The sequence below is a fragment of the Miniopterus natalensis genome, chromosome 20, assembly GCF_054644295.1.
Source record: "Miniopterus natalensis isolate mMinNat1 chromosome 20, mMinNat1.hap1, whole genome shotgun sequence".
Taxonomy (NCBI): Eukaryota; Metazoa; Chordata; class Mammalia; order Chiroptera; family Miniopteridae; genus Miniopterus; species Miniopterus natalensis.
In genome coordinates, this window is record NC_142100.1 from 22,074,971 (window position 1) to 22,091,991 (window position 17,021).

A 17,021-nucleotide genomic window follows, 5' to 3' on the forward strand; every position below is an offset into this window, starting at 1 on the left:
TCCCCAGGAGGAGGCCTGGCCGCCCCTCCTCCGCGCTGAGTGTTTGCCATTAAAAACAAACAGTATCATTTGGTTCAATATAAAATGAATTAAAGGAAATGAAACTGAGGGGGCCATGTGGCCAGTCTTGTCTTCCATTGTCTGAAGCAGTTTTTCATCTTGCCCAGTGGGGAGCAACAGCTTGGGGGGTGTGGAACTGAGCAGAACTAGATAAATAAATAAATAACGCCAAGTCCCCCCCACCCGACCAGGCGGAAGCTGGGGTTTGCGAAATCCCAGGTGCCCGCTCAGGCCCTGTCCCTTCTGTGTCCCTTGGCGGCAGGATGTAGCCTTTGAGAGTCTCCCAGGGAACAGAGTGAAGGGAAAAAAACAAAACAAAACAAAACAAGATCAACAACAAAAAATGATGTGTAGCCCTGAGACAGAGGGGGCAGGGTGGTGAAGATTCTGGACCAGAAGGCCTGGGAGCTGAGGGCGCGTGGCGCCTGGATTGGTGAGGAGGGACTCTGACCGTCCCTCAGCCACACAGAAAGTAGTTGCTGCTGCCCTGAGTTGGGGTAACTGAGTCAGAAGGGCAGGGGTGGGGAAAGATGGGCAGAGAGCACTGCCTAGCAGTCCAGAGTGGGGGGCTCTGGAATTAGACTGCTGGAGTTCAAATCCCAGCCTTGCCACTTACCAGCTGTGTGCCCTGGGCAAGTCACTTACCCGCTCTGTGCCTCAGTTTCCTCATCTGCAAATTGCGGCTAATCAGAGTATCTGCCTCATTAGGGCTATTGTGAGGATTAAATTAGTTCATGTCTATGAAACACTTAGAACTGTACTAGGCACATTAGCTATTTGTTATTACTCTATTTTATTATCCTAGAATATTTTTAATATTAGTATTATGCATCCTCAACATCTGGAAGACCTAGTTTAAGTCACAGCTATGGCAGACTTGCTGTGTGACCCTGGGTGAGTGAATATACCTTGCTGGACCTCGGGTTTCTCATCTACAATCATTCCGGCACAGAGACTGCTGGCACCTACCAATGTCCATTCTCCCCCTTCCTCCTCCGAAATAAGCATCCTGATTTTTGCTCAGGTCCACTGGCACCCAGCTATAAGAAGACACTCCCCAGCCCTGGCTGGGTTGCTAAGCTGGTTAGAGAGTTGTCCTGATGTGCCAAGGTTGCAGGTTCAGTTCCCAGTCAGAGCACATACAAGCAGCAACCAATGAATGCATAAATAAGGAGAACCACAAATCAATGTTCCCCTCTCATTCTCTCAAATCAATAAATAAAATTTTGCAAAAAATTTACAATAGATAAAATAAAGAAGTTGCTCCCCAGCCCCCATGCAGCAACTGTGATTAAGTGGTGGCCAATGAGATGTAAGTGAAAGCGATGGGAGCACTTTCTGGGAAGTCCCTTACAAAGGGAGAGGAACACTTTATGACAGCCCATGCAAAAATCCTCAGTAAAATCGTAGCACGCAGAATCAGAAGCATATCAAAAGGATAATACATCATGATGAAGGAGGGTTTGTTCCAAGAATGTGAGGCTTAATAGGAAATCTAATAATGCAGTTCTTCATATGAACAGCTCTAAGGGGAAACAATCAAATGATTTTGATCAAATTCAACAACCATTTTTTTGTTTTAAAAATTTCAATAAGTTGGACTCAATGAATACTTCCTTGGCCTCAGCCTCCAAATCAGCCTCCTGTTTAATGGGGGCTTGTGATCATTCGTTTTTATGTTTCAATTTCGGCTACACTATCCAGTTTTGCAATTTAGGTGTTGCTTTGACGTTTTTTCTTAAATGTGATTACCATCTATAATCAAGTAACTAAGTAAAGAAGATTAACGTTGATAATCTGGGTGGGATTCATCCAACCCACTGAGAGGCCACAGAGCTCGGCAGATGCCAGAACGGTCCATTTTCTTTACAAGAAAGAACTGAGGTTAAGGCTTAGGCTTCATCTTACACTCTGGCATTGATTGGTAGAGGCTGACTGCACTGCTGCACTGAGAGGTGAATCTGGGGGAAGCAGGGCCATGGTAGATTAGTGATGCCTGACACAGGCACAGGCTGGTAAAGGGCAGATCCTAGGCTGTTTGCCATTTCAGACTTCAGCACCTCTCTAGGGATTCATTTGTATCACCTGGCTAGAAACTTCAAGCAGAGAAAAGAAAGAAAAAAAATCTTAGGGATGGATGAGTGTGATCACAAGAGGCCTTGCAGGCTGCCTGTTGCCTTAGGGTCAAACTAAAATTCAGCCTGGCAATTTCAAATAGTCAAGTTACAAGCGTGATGGTTTGGGGCCGAGGTTGAAGATCAGTGGTCACCACCATTAACCCCATCCCCATATTGGCTGGCCAATGGCCGTGGCTCATTTGGGACAGCTTCTCGGCGTCAGAAGGCACATGGGAATTGGTGGCTCACTCAGCCTCACACGTCGGGGACCGTGGGGCCATCAGGGAAACCCAAATACCAAAAGCCCTTTCAGTATAATGATTGTAATATTAAAAACCAACCCACCCTCTCAGTGGACGGAGTGGAGGAGCAGCAAAGAGCATCTGTGCTGTGAGCCATTAGGCATCCCTGACAGATGTGCTCTTCTCCCCCTCACCCCCCAGCTGCAAATGAAGACCCGTCCTTTTCTTGTGCCCAGACAAGGATTGATGAGGATTCGGGAGAGCACTCAGACAGGCAAGGAAAGGCTGTGAACCTTTTCCAAGCCTGCAATTTATCTTGAGAAGACTATTCACATCACTTTTTACAGGCTGGATTATGCTCTGACCTGGCACATTAATCTCGCCGAATAAAATAATAATAATCAGAAAAAGGGAGCTGGACAGTTGCCAAGGGGACATTAATAACTGTCGCCTACACCTCGGTGGTGCAGGGACAAGGTGCTGGGTCCCATCCCCGCCCCTCAGCCCCCAGCAGTGGCCATGTGAAGGAGAAGGGAGTGAGGTAGCCATGGCCTGGACTTGGGGACGTTTTATATAGATGGTGTATGGGGACTCCACTCCTCCATCAACTCCACAGAGCTTCCCAATCAAATCCAGGGAACTTAGCTGGGGGGGGGAGTAATGCCTGGGAACTCAGAGCAGGGGCTCTGGACTCGGACTGCCTGAGTTCAAATTCTCGCTCAGCCACTTACAAGCTGTGTGGCCTCAGGCTGCTTTCTTAACCTTTCACTCTGTTTGTTTTCGCCTCTGAAAAATGGGGATCAAAACAGTACTTGCCAGGAAAGCAAAACGGTGTAGCTGCCGTGGAAAGCAGATGGGTGGCTCCTCAGAAAGTAAAACAATGACTTCACGGCCCAGCATTCCCACTCCTAGGTACGCTCCCAGAAAAATCGTGTTCAGACAGATACCTGGCCACGAACGTTCAAAGCAGATTCTTCACAACAGCCCCAAAGTGGAAACTACCCAAATGTCAATCAAGAGATGGATGAATGGACAAACGGTGGTCTACCCACGTAATGGAATATTATTCAGCCCTAAAAAGCAATGACATGGGCCATGATGTGGGTGAACATTGAAAACATGATGCTAAGGAGAGGAAGCCAGACACAGAAGATCACATGGTGTATGATTCCATTTATATGAAATGCCCAGAGCAGGTACATCCATAGACAGACAGTAGATTAGTGGTTTCTGGGGGGTGTGGGGAGGGGGAGTGACTGCTAATGGGTGCACGGTTTCCTTCTGGGTTTATGAAAATGTCTGAAACTAGACAGTGGTGATGGTTCCACGACATTGTGAGTGCAGTGAATGCCACTGAATTGTACACTTTAAAATGATTAGTGGCATATTTTATGTGAATGTTGCCTTAATAAGGAAACCCACAGAACAGCAGCACCTGCCTTCTAGGACAGATGTCAGGAGGAAATGAATTTGATCTGTCCTTGCCCATACAAAGGGCTAACTCCACACTAGCTGCTCCCAGTGCTCTTGGTATTGTTACTACAAGGTTTGCAATCTTTAGCAAGTTATTTAATTCAGTTTCTGCTCTATGAAAAGAGATATTGCCAGCATCTCCCCTCCTGGGAGTGTTAAGATTAAACAAGACAATGTCTTCAGTAGACAATAAATTCTACAAGTACATGGATTTTTGTCCATTTGGTTCGCTGATGTATCCCCAGTGCCCAGAGCACTGCCTGGCACATAGATGGCATCAACAAATATTTCTTGAACAAATGGCATTGCCTAACACTCTGCCTGTCTCCTGGTAGTTGCTCAGCAACGTTTAGCTGTATTTATTATTGTTAGTTTGGCCAACAGATTCCCGTGGTCCTTTCTAGCACAGAGAAGTGAGTACTACTTTGCCTTGTGGATTTCTGTGTCTCTGTGACAGAGTGTTTGAACACCTACCAAATACAAGAGGTTTGGGCTGAGCTGAGAACAGAATATAAGCTCTCACTGCTGCTCCAAGAGGAGCTAGTGAGAGTTAGTGCAGCTAACTAGACTATCAACATATCTACCCATCCATCCACCCACCCATCCATCCATCCATCCATCCATCCAAATGCCCATCCAGCCATCCAGCCATCCAGCCATCCAAATATCCATCCATCCATCATCCATCCATCCATTAAAATATCCATCCATCCATCCATCCATCCATCCATCCATCCAAATAGCCATCCATCCATCCAAATATCCATCCATCCATCCATCATCCATCCATCCATCCATCCATCCATCCATCCATCCATCCATCCATCCATCCATCCATCCATCCACGCACCCACCCAATCACTTGCCCACCCATCTATCTTACCCACTAACCTTCCCATTCAGCCACCTATTTCATCCATCCACCCACCAACTATAAGTACATACAATGAACACTTCTGAGTACATACCAGATACTGGTAATCCATCAACAAACAAGCTAGATGCATTCATTTCCTGCTGTCACAGAGGTTACACTCGAGCAGAGAAGGCAGACAACTAAACAAGCAATTACAGTCAGGGTGGTGAGTGCTGGAATAGGGGAGGACAGGGTGCTGTGAGAGTCCTCAGCAGGCACCATCCCTAGCCTGAAGGGAAGGTTTCTCAGAGGCTGTGATCGGGGGAGCAGGAGCTACTCAAGACACCAGTAAGGAAAAGGGTCTTTGAGGCAGAAGGAGCAGAGGTGTAATGGGTAGAGCACACAGCCCACTATGGAAGCTGTACAGGTGAGTGACTCAGTGTCTCAGTTTTCTCATCTGGAAAATGGGATAAGAAGAGCATCTACCACGTCAGATTAATTAATGTATGTAAAGAAATGAAAGAAGTAGGGTCTGGCTGAAGCACAAAGACCCGATGAGGGCGTGGGTGGAAGAGAAGGAGTGAAATGGTTAAGAATACCCATGGTGGGACCAGTGGTGGAGAGCTGGGATGCCTCCCCTGCCTCCTCTGCCTCCTCTCCGGCAATGACCAACTCACCCCTCCATTCATCCACCTGCAATTAAGTCTTTGTATTTTTTTCTGCATCTCAAGCAGAGTTTTGTTAACATCTCAGTTTTCTATAGGAAGAAACATGTTCAAGGATGCTAAGTGACTCGCCAAGTCCCCGTGGCTGGAAAGTGGCAGGGTGAGGAGTGGCCCAGGAGCTCCAGCATCTGGCCCATTCAGTGCATGGCAGATGACCTCCTGAAGTGCCCATGGCCTTGGGAGTTGGAAGACTTGGATTCTTCTTCTGATTCTCTAACTGACTAGCTGAGTGTTTTATGGATACATTATCTCACCCCTCTTTCAGACTCAGTATCATAAGCCAAATAACGGTCACCTAAAGGTACCAGGTCCTCATTCCTGGAGCCTGAGAATGTGACCTGATTTGGAAAAGGGTCTTTGAAGACCCTTATTTCTCCTCTTGCCTTCTCTGTGTCTCTTTTTTTGTCTTGATGCCATTTCAGACTTCCTGGCACTACATCTGGGCACCACAGCTGTGTCTTCATCTAAGAAAATTTCAACAGCCTAGAATTTTGGCTCAGATAAACTGCACAGTGAGGGAGGGGAGTGAAGGTGAGCTGTGTGTGTGTGTATGGGGGGGGTGAGAGGGGAGGCGGGGAGGGTGCAAAATCAGACTTAGATTACCCTGGTGTGAAGTAATAAGAAACATACATATTGGTCTCTATCCCCACTCCCAGCATCCCTATTTACAAGAATCATTTGTTCTAACATTTAGTCTTTGATCCTAATTCCTGACACAGAGCTCCTATGACCTTCACAATTTCTTGAGTGATGGGAGCATCTCACACCGAACTCCTAAATCCTGTGGAATTTCCTGGCGCTTCTTTTGTTCTCATGAGGTAACTCTCAATAGACTCCTGTTTAGTCCATCTGCCTCTTTCCACACTCCTTGCCTGGGGTCTTCTTGCAGAGGCACTGGCAAAAATTATAGCCTAAAGGTGCTGTTTGGTCCTAGCCCTACTCAGTCCTCTGAATTATAATAGTTATCACTGTACAAGACCTCTTCAATCTGCCTGCAGGCCTTCCCCTATGGTGCCCTGCAAATATTCTTGCCATCACTTCCCATCCTGTGTCCACAGCAGACATCACTAATCGATCACAGAGTTCTTTCCTTCTGAGCCTAGGTTCCCTTTACAAAACATACTCCTGGAGCCACAAAGCGTCAAAACCTATGAGAGCCACCCTTCCCTGGGAGAAACAGAACCAGGGCATGCCAACATGCTTTTTTCCTTTCTCAGATGAAATTCAGACGAAAACTGCATTGAGGGCAGCTCTGAACAATGAAACTTAGGAAATGCACTTGGAGTGGAGGGGTCACGGGCAGGTGCTGACAACAAAGAACCATGCCCAGCTTCAAGGAATTGTAAGAGGTGAGTGACAGGATCTATCAGCTCAGGTTCCATTCATCTGATACGATGACATCAGCCCTGCCCATTCTTTCTTCCTCCAGAGGGCACCCTGAATCTCCCACATGTGTGTGATTGGGGCTACCTGGTGGCCGCAGCCAGTGCCTACCTTGGACTTGACGGCCAGGATGATCTTGGGCAGGGCTACGATGAGGCACTTGAGGGCGATAGTGATGTACTTCAGTACAAAGTCTGCGATCCCCACGATCCACAGCAGATCGAAGAAGTCCAGGGTCTCCAGGTTGGGCTTTAGAAATATGAGGCTGTGGGAAGGATTCAGAGGGTCAGGATGCTCACTTATGATCACTGGCTCTCAGCAGCCCCTCTATTCACTCTGGGAGCCTTATAAATATGAGCTATAGAAAGAGCACTGAACTGTATCCTGTTCCTGAATCTGCTAGTAACTTGCTGTGTGACCATAGGCAGGTATCTTAACCTCTCTGAGCCTCAGTTACCTGAGGGTTAAAAGATGAGATTGGCCTGGGGTATCATTAGTTAAGGTCCCCTCCAGTTTTATGGGTTCATAACAGGCCTCACAAGAGGAAGCAGAAGAAAGGAAGGAAGAAAGGCCAACACTATGACGGAGGGAGAGAGAGGAGGCAGGAGGAAAACTGATGCGCCAGACACTGTGCTAAGCTCTTTAATCACTGTATCTCACCATCCCTTATTTTACTAAAAATGGCCCCAAAGTGCAAGAATAGTGATGCTGCCAATTCAAATATGCCTAAGGAAGCCCTAAATTTTATTACAGGTATGTATGTATGTATAGGAAAAAACAGGTTCGGTACTATCCGCGGTTTCAGGCATCCACTGGGGATCTTGGAAGGCATCTGCCGTGGATAACGGGGGGCTACTATACTCTGCTGGGCTGGTGGAAAGAGGTGCAAAACTGAGGCCCCTTATTATAATATCCTAGGAATGAGCAGGTCTATTTTTTTCACTTTTATTTTTTAAAACCGGTTTCTACTTATAATAAAATCTTCCAAAAGCTAGAAAAGGGAAAAATCAATGAAAACAACCTATTTTGGCAATCTCTCACAACACCCTCCGGGTCTTGCCATCCCCTCACCCTGTCTCCGTGGACTGCTTCACATCCAAGTGTGAGCACTTGTTCGTGTTCAAATATGGGGAGAGGCTGGCAGCCCTGAGCTCCTCTCTGCCTCTGCTCTGTCCGGCCCCGGTGACCCCGCAGGCTGGCTGGCTTCCATGCGCTTACGCTTCTGTGACTGCAATAAAACCAAGATCTGCCTTCCACTTTTCCTTTTCTCTCAGGGACACCAGTCGGTGTTAAATTCACCGATCTGGGTTTTAATTCACCATGTTAAGTGTTTTTTCTGTTTTGGTGTTTGGAGAAGGGGCCGTGCAAAAGTGTTTTTCCACAGGCTAACTGTTAAGTCCATTTATTTATAATGTATGCTGTGAACTTTAATAAACTGATATATTTCATTGTCAGCTTTGCTCCTATTAGGCACCACCACCCATAGGTACAGTATTTCATCATCAAATGTTAATTATGTGATTATTATTGTCAAATGTTTCATGGTTTACATAGTACTTTTCATGTATTATCACATTTGGCCTCCCTTATAGTTAGCCTGTTCAGGTGGGTATGGCAACAATGAACTGGGTCCCTATTTCACAAGTGAGGAAACTAGGGGAGTCTCAAAGGGGATCCATTATTTGCCACAAGGCACAAAGCTGGTAAATGGCAGGACTAAGATTTTCTGACGTCGGTCATCAGACTTCACATCCTGGGAAAATTCAAGCTTGCTATAGGGCTACTTACTGGCACTGAGACTCATTGGAAAGGGCTTCAGTAAGCCTTAGTTTCCTCATCTGTGAAATGGGGACAGCAAGACCCTGCTGGGAGGTATCACTTACAAACACCTCTAGGCCACCGACATCCACAGGAAGGGGGCTCAGCTCTGCTGTTCCTCTGCCAAGCTTCTCTCTCTCTGACTTTCTCTTTCCTTCTGTGCTGCAGGTCTGACTCAGCCCTGGTTTGATAGGGGCACGGAGGGCTGTGCCTGTGCCTGTGATCATGCCCAGAGAAAGACATGAGCTGGAAACTCATCCATACTTCTGGGAAGCTCCACCTCCTGGAGCCTCCACTAGGATTTTGATGTTCCGGGCCATAAGACTAATGCAGTGTGTGAGATGTGTGAGTTGATGCCTTGGCACTAACTCCCCAAATTGCTTTTATGGGGTGGCCCCAGAACATGGCAAAAAGGCTCATGCCTCATAGTAAATTTTCAAAAGAGATGTACACGATCGGAAAGCTTGGCTCACGGTTCAATCTCATCCTAGAAGCCCTCACTGGCCAGCCCTCCCCCACCAGCCACTATGTGGCTACTAGAAAATTATATACGGGGCTTATGTTATATTTCTACTAGAGAGCCAGCTCTGCTCTAGGCCTGTGCGTTTACAAAAACAGGTAGAATGTGAAAGTTACAACGCAGCACAGAGTTGGTGCATTGCTCTCCAGTGAAGGGTTGTGTGCTCTCAGCCCATCAAAGTCCCCCGCCTTCCCACTGGGGGTCAGATCCCCTGCTCACCTGTTGTACAGCTGCTGGGAACTGAACGTATAGAGCACATACAGGGTGTTCCCCGCCAGGAAGGCCAAGATCCACAAGATGACCAGCACCGACCTCTTCTCCTGCAGATGCAAAGCAAGAGATCTTGTGGGGGTGCTGCAATGCCAAAGGTGCACATGGCAGAACATTCCCAAATGTTTCCTGACAAGTGACAACTTTTCCCTTTCTCAAAGGTCCGGAGGGAGTAGGGCAGCAGTGAAAGGAAGGGCACTGGCATCTTTGTTCCCACTGGGACCCAAGCGATGGTCACAGAGAAGGTGACAGAAATGTGGACACCTGCTTGGAGAATTATCTGGAGAGGCAGGAGGGCAAAGTGGTTAGTGGTGCAGACTCTGGAGCTGGAAGCCTGAGTTCAAATCCCTGGTTTGCTACCCAGGAACCATCCAACCCTGGACAAGTTACTTAAACTCTTTTCACTTCCCTTTCCTCATCTGTAAAATGGGTCTATATTGTATCTCTCTTACAGGGTTGGAGCATTAATGTACATAAACGCTTAGAACAGTGCCTGACATATAGTAAATGTTATTTCACATTTAGTGTTAGGAATTGAGGCACTGAGAGGGTAAGTAACTCTTTAAATATGTTTCTTTTTTATTGATTTATTTAGGGAGGGAGGGAGAGGGAGAGAGAGAAATATCAATGAGAGAGAACCATTGATCAGCTGCCTCCTGCACACCCCCTACCTGGGATTGAGCCCAAGGCATGTGGCCTGACCAGGAATCGAACCTGCGACCTAGTGAAGTAACTCTTGCTCATTTAAAAATGGGGGTTTTGTTAAGGAGTAAGTAAAATTCATAAATGTCAATATTTAGTCTGGCATGGCTCATATTTCAGGCTCGCTAAATGGTAGGACCTAGTACTCAGACTTTACAACCCAGTAGACAATTCACCACTACAAACTGGAAATTCCTGTTCTCACTTTTGCTAGCATGGCCCTCGGGGCTACTGCCCTGGACCAACTGTTCAACGTAGGGCCACGTTTACAGGATTGAATTCAAACTCGTACACTCGGTCATCAAAGCCCTTCGCAATCCGGTCCCACTTCTCTTTCTCCAGCCTCGTTTCTGTTCAGTCCCCAGGAAGACAAGCTGGAAAGCATCCTCGGTTTGCTATTTCCCAGCAGCTTCTTGGCCTGAGAGCCATCCCAGGAAATTTCTGGAGGCGGCGCCAGGCTGGCGTGTCCCCGCCTGCGGACCCCGGGAGACACACGTAGACCCCCGTGCCGCTGCTTCTCAAAAGCTCGCCTCTTCCTGGACCAGGGCGGCTGCCTTGCTGGAACAGGATGAGGTCATATCTTTCCCAGTGTAACCTTCCCTGCGGTTTCGGTAAATGCTCCACTGTCTCCAGACACAGCTCAGCGCCCCACGCACCCTTACCGTGCATATTTCCAGAGTAGACAAAATAAATGCATCTCCATCCACCCATTATTCCAGGAGCGGTCAAGGTTAACGACCCTAGAAACCACCTCCAACCAACCGACTGCTCTTATCAATGTGATTAATCCACTCGGCAGCCCTTTTTACCCCAATAAATAATGGATTCCAGTTGAGTCCTCTGTAAATCCAAACCGAAGGTGGGCGAGAAAGAGGGAATTAGCGGTGCCCGGAGAAGCCAGACTGAAGGACACAGACGGTAGTTCTCTAGCAGTAAGCTGAGATTTCTAAGCCTACAAAGGGTCGTGGAGACTCTCTTTCACAGAAAATACGTTCAGACATCACCTGTATCTTCACTGCATAGGTTTCAAGGACACCTACAAGCTTGTCCAAGGATACAGCATCCTCTGACCCCCTAAAATTCAAGCCAAGGCCCCGTCTGGATGTTACTGTGTTTGAGAGACAGCCGGTCCCCAAAGCCTCCCACGATGGTGACCAACCTGCTGTTCTAACAGCAGCGGAAAGGGGTTTGCATGAAGAAGATGAGACTGAGGGTCAGGAAGGTCCTCTGGCTCCATGCCCAACTCTGGACCCCAACGGGTTTGTGTCCAATGGAGACTGAGCTGAGCTCCATGCCTCATGGAGCCCCAGGAGCTTTGGAGAAAGCAGATGGCCCCAAAGAAGGACCAGAGTGTCTCTGTGCCACTGTATGCTACCGGGAAAATGAAATAAGAATGACTGCGCCCTTCTCCCCCCCAAACTCCATCAAGAGATCTGCCAAGGGGCTGCAGGCAGGATGGCCTCCCAAAGATGTCCCCATCCTAATCCCTGCAACATATGAATATGTTAGGTCACATGGCAAAGGGGCATTAAGGCTGCAGGTGGAATTATGGTTGCAAATCAGGGGATCTGGAGGTGGGGAGACTGTGGATTACCCAGGTGAACGCAATGTCATCACAAGGGTCCTTAGAAGTGGAAGAGGGAGGTGGGGGAGGAGAGTCAGAAGGGGACGTGACTATGGAAGATGGTCACAGAGATGCAATGGAGCTGGCTCAAAGAGGATGGGACCAGGAGCCAAAGAATGTGGGTGACCTCCAGAAGCAGGAAATGGCAAGGAAACATGCTCCTCTAGACCAGCCAGCAGGAACACAGTCCTGTTGACACCCTGGTCTTAGCACAGAGACTCATTTCAGATTGACAGAACTGTAAAATAATCAGCTGATGTTGTTTTAAGCCACTACATTTGTGGTCCTTTGTTATAGCAGCCATAGGAGACCCATTCACCAGGGGACTCACCTTCAGAGAGACCTGTTCTCGGAGAGTGGAGTTGGCATAGGCGAAGGTGGTGGCCATCCCGATGCACACGGCAATACCTGCGGGACAGAGGAGGGCCCAACCCCACCATTTAGACTCATCAGGCCTGGCCCTGGCTTACTAGGGATGGTGCGCAACATTAAAAGACACATCCCTGGCCCTCTCAGAGTTTACAGGCTAACTTCAGAAGGGAGAAAATCTTACTTCTGGGGGATTTGGGCCCAGTCTCATTTCTGGGACCTCTGAGCCACTCTGAGTTCAAGCTTCTGACATAGGGATGGGATCGAGGCTACTCTGGGGCAGCTCATAGAGCCAGTTAGGAGCATGGGCTGTGCAGTCTGGTAAGACCTGGGTTCAAATCCTGACTGCCACCTCCTCTCTATGTGAGCTTAGGCTAGTCACTGCACCTCTCTGAGCCCCCCTTTCCTCGTCTATAAAATGGACAGAATAATAACAGTACTTACTTCATGGAGGGCTAATGCTTATAGAGCATCATCTCTGGCAGTTAGTAAATGGTACCTATTATAATTTCTACTTTCAAAAAGAATCTGACGTGTGTTATTTGTAATAAAAGCATACAAAGAGAAAGACCGTGACACCATAAGGGATAAAAATTTAATTCTAAAGGGGAAACAATTCCTGCTGACCAAAAAACCCCACATGACCCTGGCAGATGGGGGAGTAGAACTGAATCTTACTTCACCGCATTCGACTGCCCCTGTCTGCCGAGCCGCCCTCTAGGAATGCTCCCTGAACAGGGGTTCGCAAACCCCACCTTTCATCACCTGCGGACAGGGCTCTGCTTTCACACGACAGGCGCGGCTTCTCATACTTGGAGCTCACTTTAATTTTTTTAATTGCTCATGAGCTCCAGGTATTTTTCTGGCTCTGCTTTGTCAAAGATGTATTTCTTCATTGGAAATATATAAAATAAAAACGGATAATCCTACAATCCCTTCTTGTATTTTCCTCTTTGAGTGAAAACCAAACCAACAAGCCTACCAAATGGAAAAAAAAAATGACCATTCTTGAGAATAAAATTTGAGTCTCAGGACAAAAAGGGAACACGCTTGCTTCCATCACTAGGAATGGAAAGGGAGGGGCTGCCACGGTAACACCCCAACAAGGAAGGTGGGGCGATGTGAGTCAGCTAGAACCATCAGGAAGGGGCAAATAAGGCACAGAGAATGGCCTGATCTCCTCTAGATACTGTCTATGGGGGGGAGCAGGCCATGAGCTCATTTGTACTGTAATTCCTGCTATAGGACTAAAACAACAGCCTCAAACTCCGCAGGGCACAGCAACACCGTGATCTGATAACAATGAAAAACAATAATAACAACAGTGGACAGAGAGCATTTATTGAGTGTTATGTGCATGTCAGGTTCTAGGCTATTCCCTTAATAAGTCATTATCTTACTTCCTAATACCTAATCCTACTCATAATAGGTAGTATTTATTGAGCACCTGCTCTGTGCCAGGTCCTATGTTAAGTATCTTATGTGTATTAATAAGGAAAATACTGACCAACACTTGCACAGCGCTGTCATAAATACTTTACACATATTAACTCATTTGACCTCTCTGCAACCTCATGAAGTATGCCTTATTATAACTTTCATTTTATGGATGAGGCACAGAGAGGTTACATAACGTATCCAGCGTCACACAGCTAGGAAGGGGCAGAGCCTGAGTTCAGACCCTAGTGCTATGAACTCTTAGTTACTATACTTGATTCCTTCCCACAAACCCAGCCAGCTAAGGGAGCTTCTATCACAACCCCCACTGCGCAGAGGAGAAAACAGAGGCTCAGAGAAGGCGAATGACTTGCCTGAAGTCACACAGCTCGTCTGCCAGGATCTGAACCCAGGTCTGACTCAGAATCCCATCCTTTCCGCCGGGCATTTGGGACGGAGAGCCCCCTACCGCCAGCTGAAGTCGCCGTGTCCCTGGCACTCACCGAGCTTATGCTGGAAACACAGTTTGGTCAGGAGGATCAGGATGAAGGGCAGGCCCTTCTGGAGCCAGCAGACCACGGCCTTCAGCTCGGACAGGGCAGGGGCGGGGGTGCCCGGCTGCTCGTCGCCCCCCTCGTCGGAGTGTGCCCGGTGGTCGCCCCCCACGTGCTGCAGCAGCGAGCTGCCACGGTGGCCGCCGTGGTGAAAGTGGTGGTGGGGCTGGCGGTGGTGGTAGGTGCCGCCCTCGCCCCGGCCTCCACCCTCCTCCCTGGACGCGGGCATCTGGATGAACACGTCCCCGCCGCTGGCGGAGGCGCCCAGCACCAGGCTGGACGGGAAGGGGGCGGCGGGGAGGCTGCCCGTCGGGAGGCCCGAGAGGCCGGAGAAGAGCGCTGGCGGGGAGGCCGCTTCTGCCTTCAGACTCTCGAAGACGCCCCCTTCGTCCACGCTGGCCTCGGAGCTGAGAGCTTGGCTGCGATTTCTGGGCCAGAGGGGAAGAGAAAGCCCCGCGGGGTCAGGCAGATGGAAAGACAGTCACCCACTGGAGACTGGGGGACAAGTAACAGTATCAAGAATGTTATAAGCTGAATGCTGTCTCCCTGCAAACTCCTATGTTGAAGCCCTAACCCCCCACCCCCCGGACATCACAGTGTGAGTGTATTTGGAGGCAGGACCTTTGCAGAGGTGACCAAATGAAAATGAGGTCATTAGGGGAGGCCCTCATCCAATATGACTGACATCCTCATAAGAAGGGAAAATTTGGACACTGACACACACACAGTGAAAAAGATGTGAGGACATCTACAGGCGAAGGAGAGAGGTCTCAGGAGAAACCAACACCGATGACGTCTAGATCTTGGACTTCCAGCCTCCAGGGTGGGGAGAAAATAAATTTCTGTTGTTTAAGGCCCCCAGTCTGTGGCACCTTGCCACGCCAGCCCTAGCAAACTCATACAAATAATACACGATCTTTATTGAAAACTTACTAGGTACCGGACAGTTTTCTAAGCGCTTTCCACTGATTAACTCATTAAACCCTCCTACAAACCCTGCGAATTAAGGTCCTAATAATACCTCATTTGATAGTTAAGAAACTGAGGCACAGAGAAAGAGAAAGGGAGATAGTAACTTGTCCTGAGTTGCACAGCTGGTCAGATAAAGGAACTAAGGCTCAGGGAAACGAACCTGTCAGACACCCTGGATTATCTAGCCCCAAACTCCAAGCTCTTCATGTGCCCTTCTCTCACTACCCAAGGCTTCCCACTGTAAGGGCCTTTGCACAGGCTGTCCCCTTGGCTGGATGTCATCCCTCACCCTGTCCCACCTTGGTATCTATGCCCATCCCTCAGATTTGGGCTAAATCTCTCTTCCTTGGTGAAGTCTACCCTACCACCCCAGAAAACGACACCTCCTTACTTCTAATGCTCATTGCATCCTGACATCAGCTGCATGGGACTGATCACAAGTCATGATTCACTATTTACTGGTGGCTCTCAACCCTGGCTGCATGTTATAATCATGCAGGGGAGCTTTTGAAAAATACAAGTGCCCGGGACCCAGTGTTGCCCAACTGAACCAAAATCTTTGGGGGTGGGCCTGGCATTCTCTGTCTTCAGAGGCCCCAGGTGATTCTAGTGTGTAGTAAGCACTGAGAATAGATCATGTTTTTTTTACCCCCGTTGTAAATCTCTCCTACCCAGCACAATACACCTGGTACACAGAACATGCTTAAAAGATAGTGTTTGAAAGAATGAATGAATGAGCATACTGATGGCTCTGAGAAGGCCTGCAAATGGAAGAATAATTTTGCTTAAACCTAGTGTTTCCCAAATGTATTTCACCATGTAATTCTTTTTTTCTGTGGAAAATCTGTCTTATAGAACACCTGCGAAACCCAGCAGGGGAAATGCTGGTCTGGAGAGATCTCAGGGTTGGTTACTCTGGCTTCACAAACTTAACCTGCAGGTAAATTATCAGAGACCTGGTGTAAGGGAGGGGAACCTGAAGAGGGCTACCTACTCCCCTACCACCTGACCAACCCCTGCTGCCTCCAGAAATCCCAGGAAATGTGTGGTCCTACTCCCATGGGTTGGGCAAGATATAAAGATAATATTAATATGACAACAACAACAACTGACACCATGGCTATGATGCTCAAGGGGCCTCGAGTTTTTTCTGCACTTTAAGAAGCTGAGCTTAGATAGGAGTCCTGGCAGGTGCCCACGTTGGCCCACATGGGGGCCACCCTCTCTCCCCCACTACCCCACGAGGACCTCAAAAGTCTTCCTGGCCCCCTTAAGCTTGCCAACACTCTGAATTTACTTGGCTCAGGGGACCTCCAGTACAACCAGGGAAGATTCAATCCACCAAGTGGCTTTTTATAGCTGGCCTCCCTTCCCTGGGCCCCAGCATCCAGCCGAGATTTCAGCCTAAATGGGAAAGAATATTCTTTGGGGAGGCAGAGGCTATGCTTCTAACTTAACCACTTAAGGGCTAGTGTGGGAGGCAATCCAAGAGATGAGTGGATCTGCCCAGATAGGAGGCAGCCAAAATGTGCTGGCTCAAAGCACAGACTTGGAGTGAGGGTCGGGGCAAATGGACGGGGGTCCCAATCTCAGCCCTGCCACTTCCTGGCTGTGTGACTTTAGGTAATCTACTTCTACTCTCTGAGCCTCAGTTTCCTCATCTGTAAAAATGGTGATAAAAATAGTCCTGAGCTCATCAGTGGCACAGAGAAAGTGCCACTTACTCTGTAACTGGTGGACACTCTGATTTTGCACCCAATCTTGGAGTTAAAAGGGAACTGGAGTGGGATATGAGGGAGGAAAAGCTTGGCTGCCTGCTCCTTGCATGTATGTGCCAGCATGGCACTGGGGCTGGGGCTGGGAGGCTGTCACAACCTGAGAACAGGTCCCATGGTGTGT

General features: G+C 48.3%; 1 protein-coding gene across 1 annotated transcript in view; it reads right to left on the reverse strand.

The window, feature by feature from the left end:
* RNFT2 (ring finger protein, transmembrane 2) overlaps positions 1-17,021 on the reverse strand; it is a 40,422-nt gene that overhangs the window by 20,199 nt on the left and 3,202 nt on the right. The window contains exons 4-7 of the mRNA XM_016201625.2: positions 14,100-14,578; positions 12,122-12,198; positions 9,414-9,514; positions 6,968-7,121 (exon numbers count right to left, since the gene is read on the reverse strand). Coding sequence (XP_016057111.1) covers positions 6,968-7,121; positions 9,414-9,514; positions 12,122-12,198; positions 14,100-14,578 — 811 coding nt within the window. The remainder of the gene's footprint in view (positions 1-6,967; positions 7,122-9,413; positions 9,515-12,121; positions 12,199-14,099; positions 14,579-17,021) is intronic.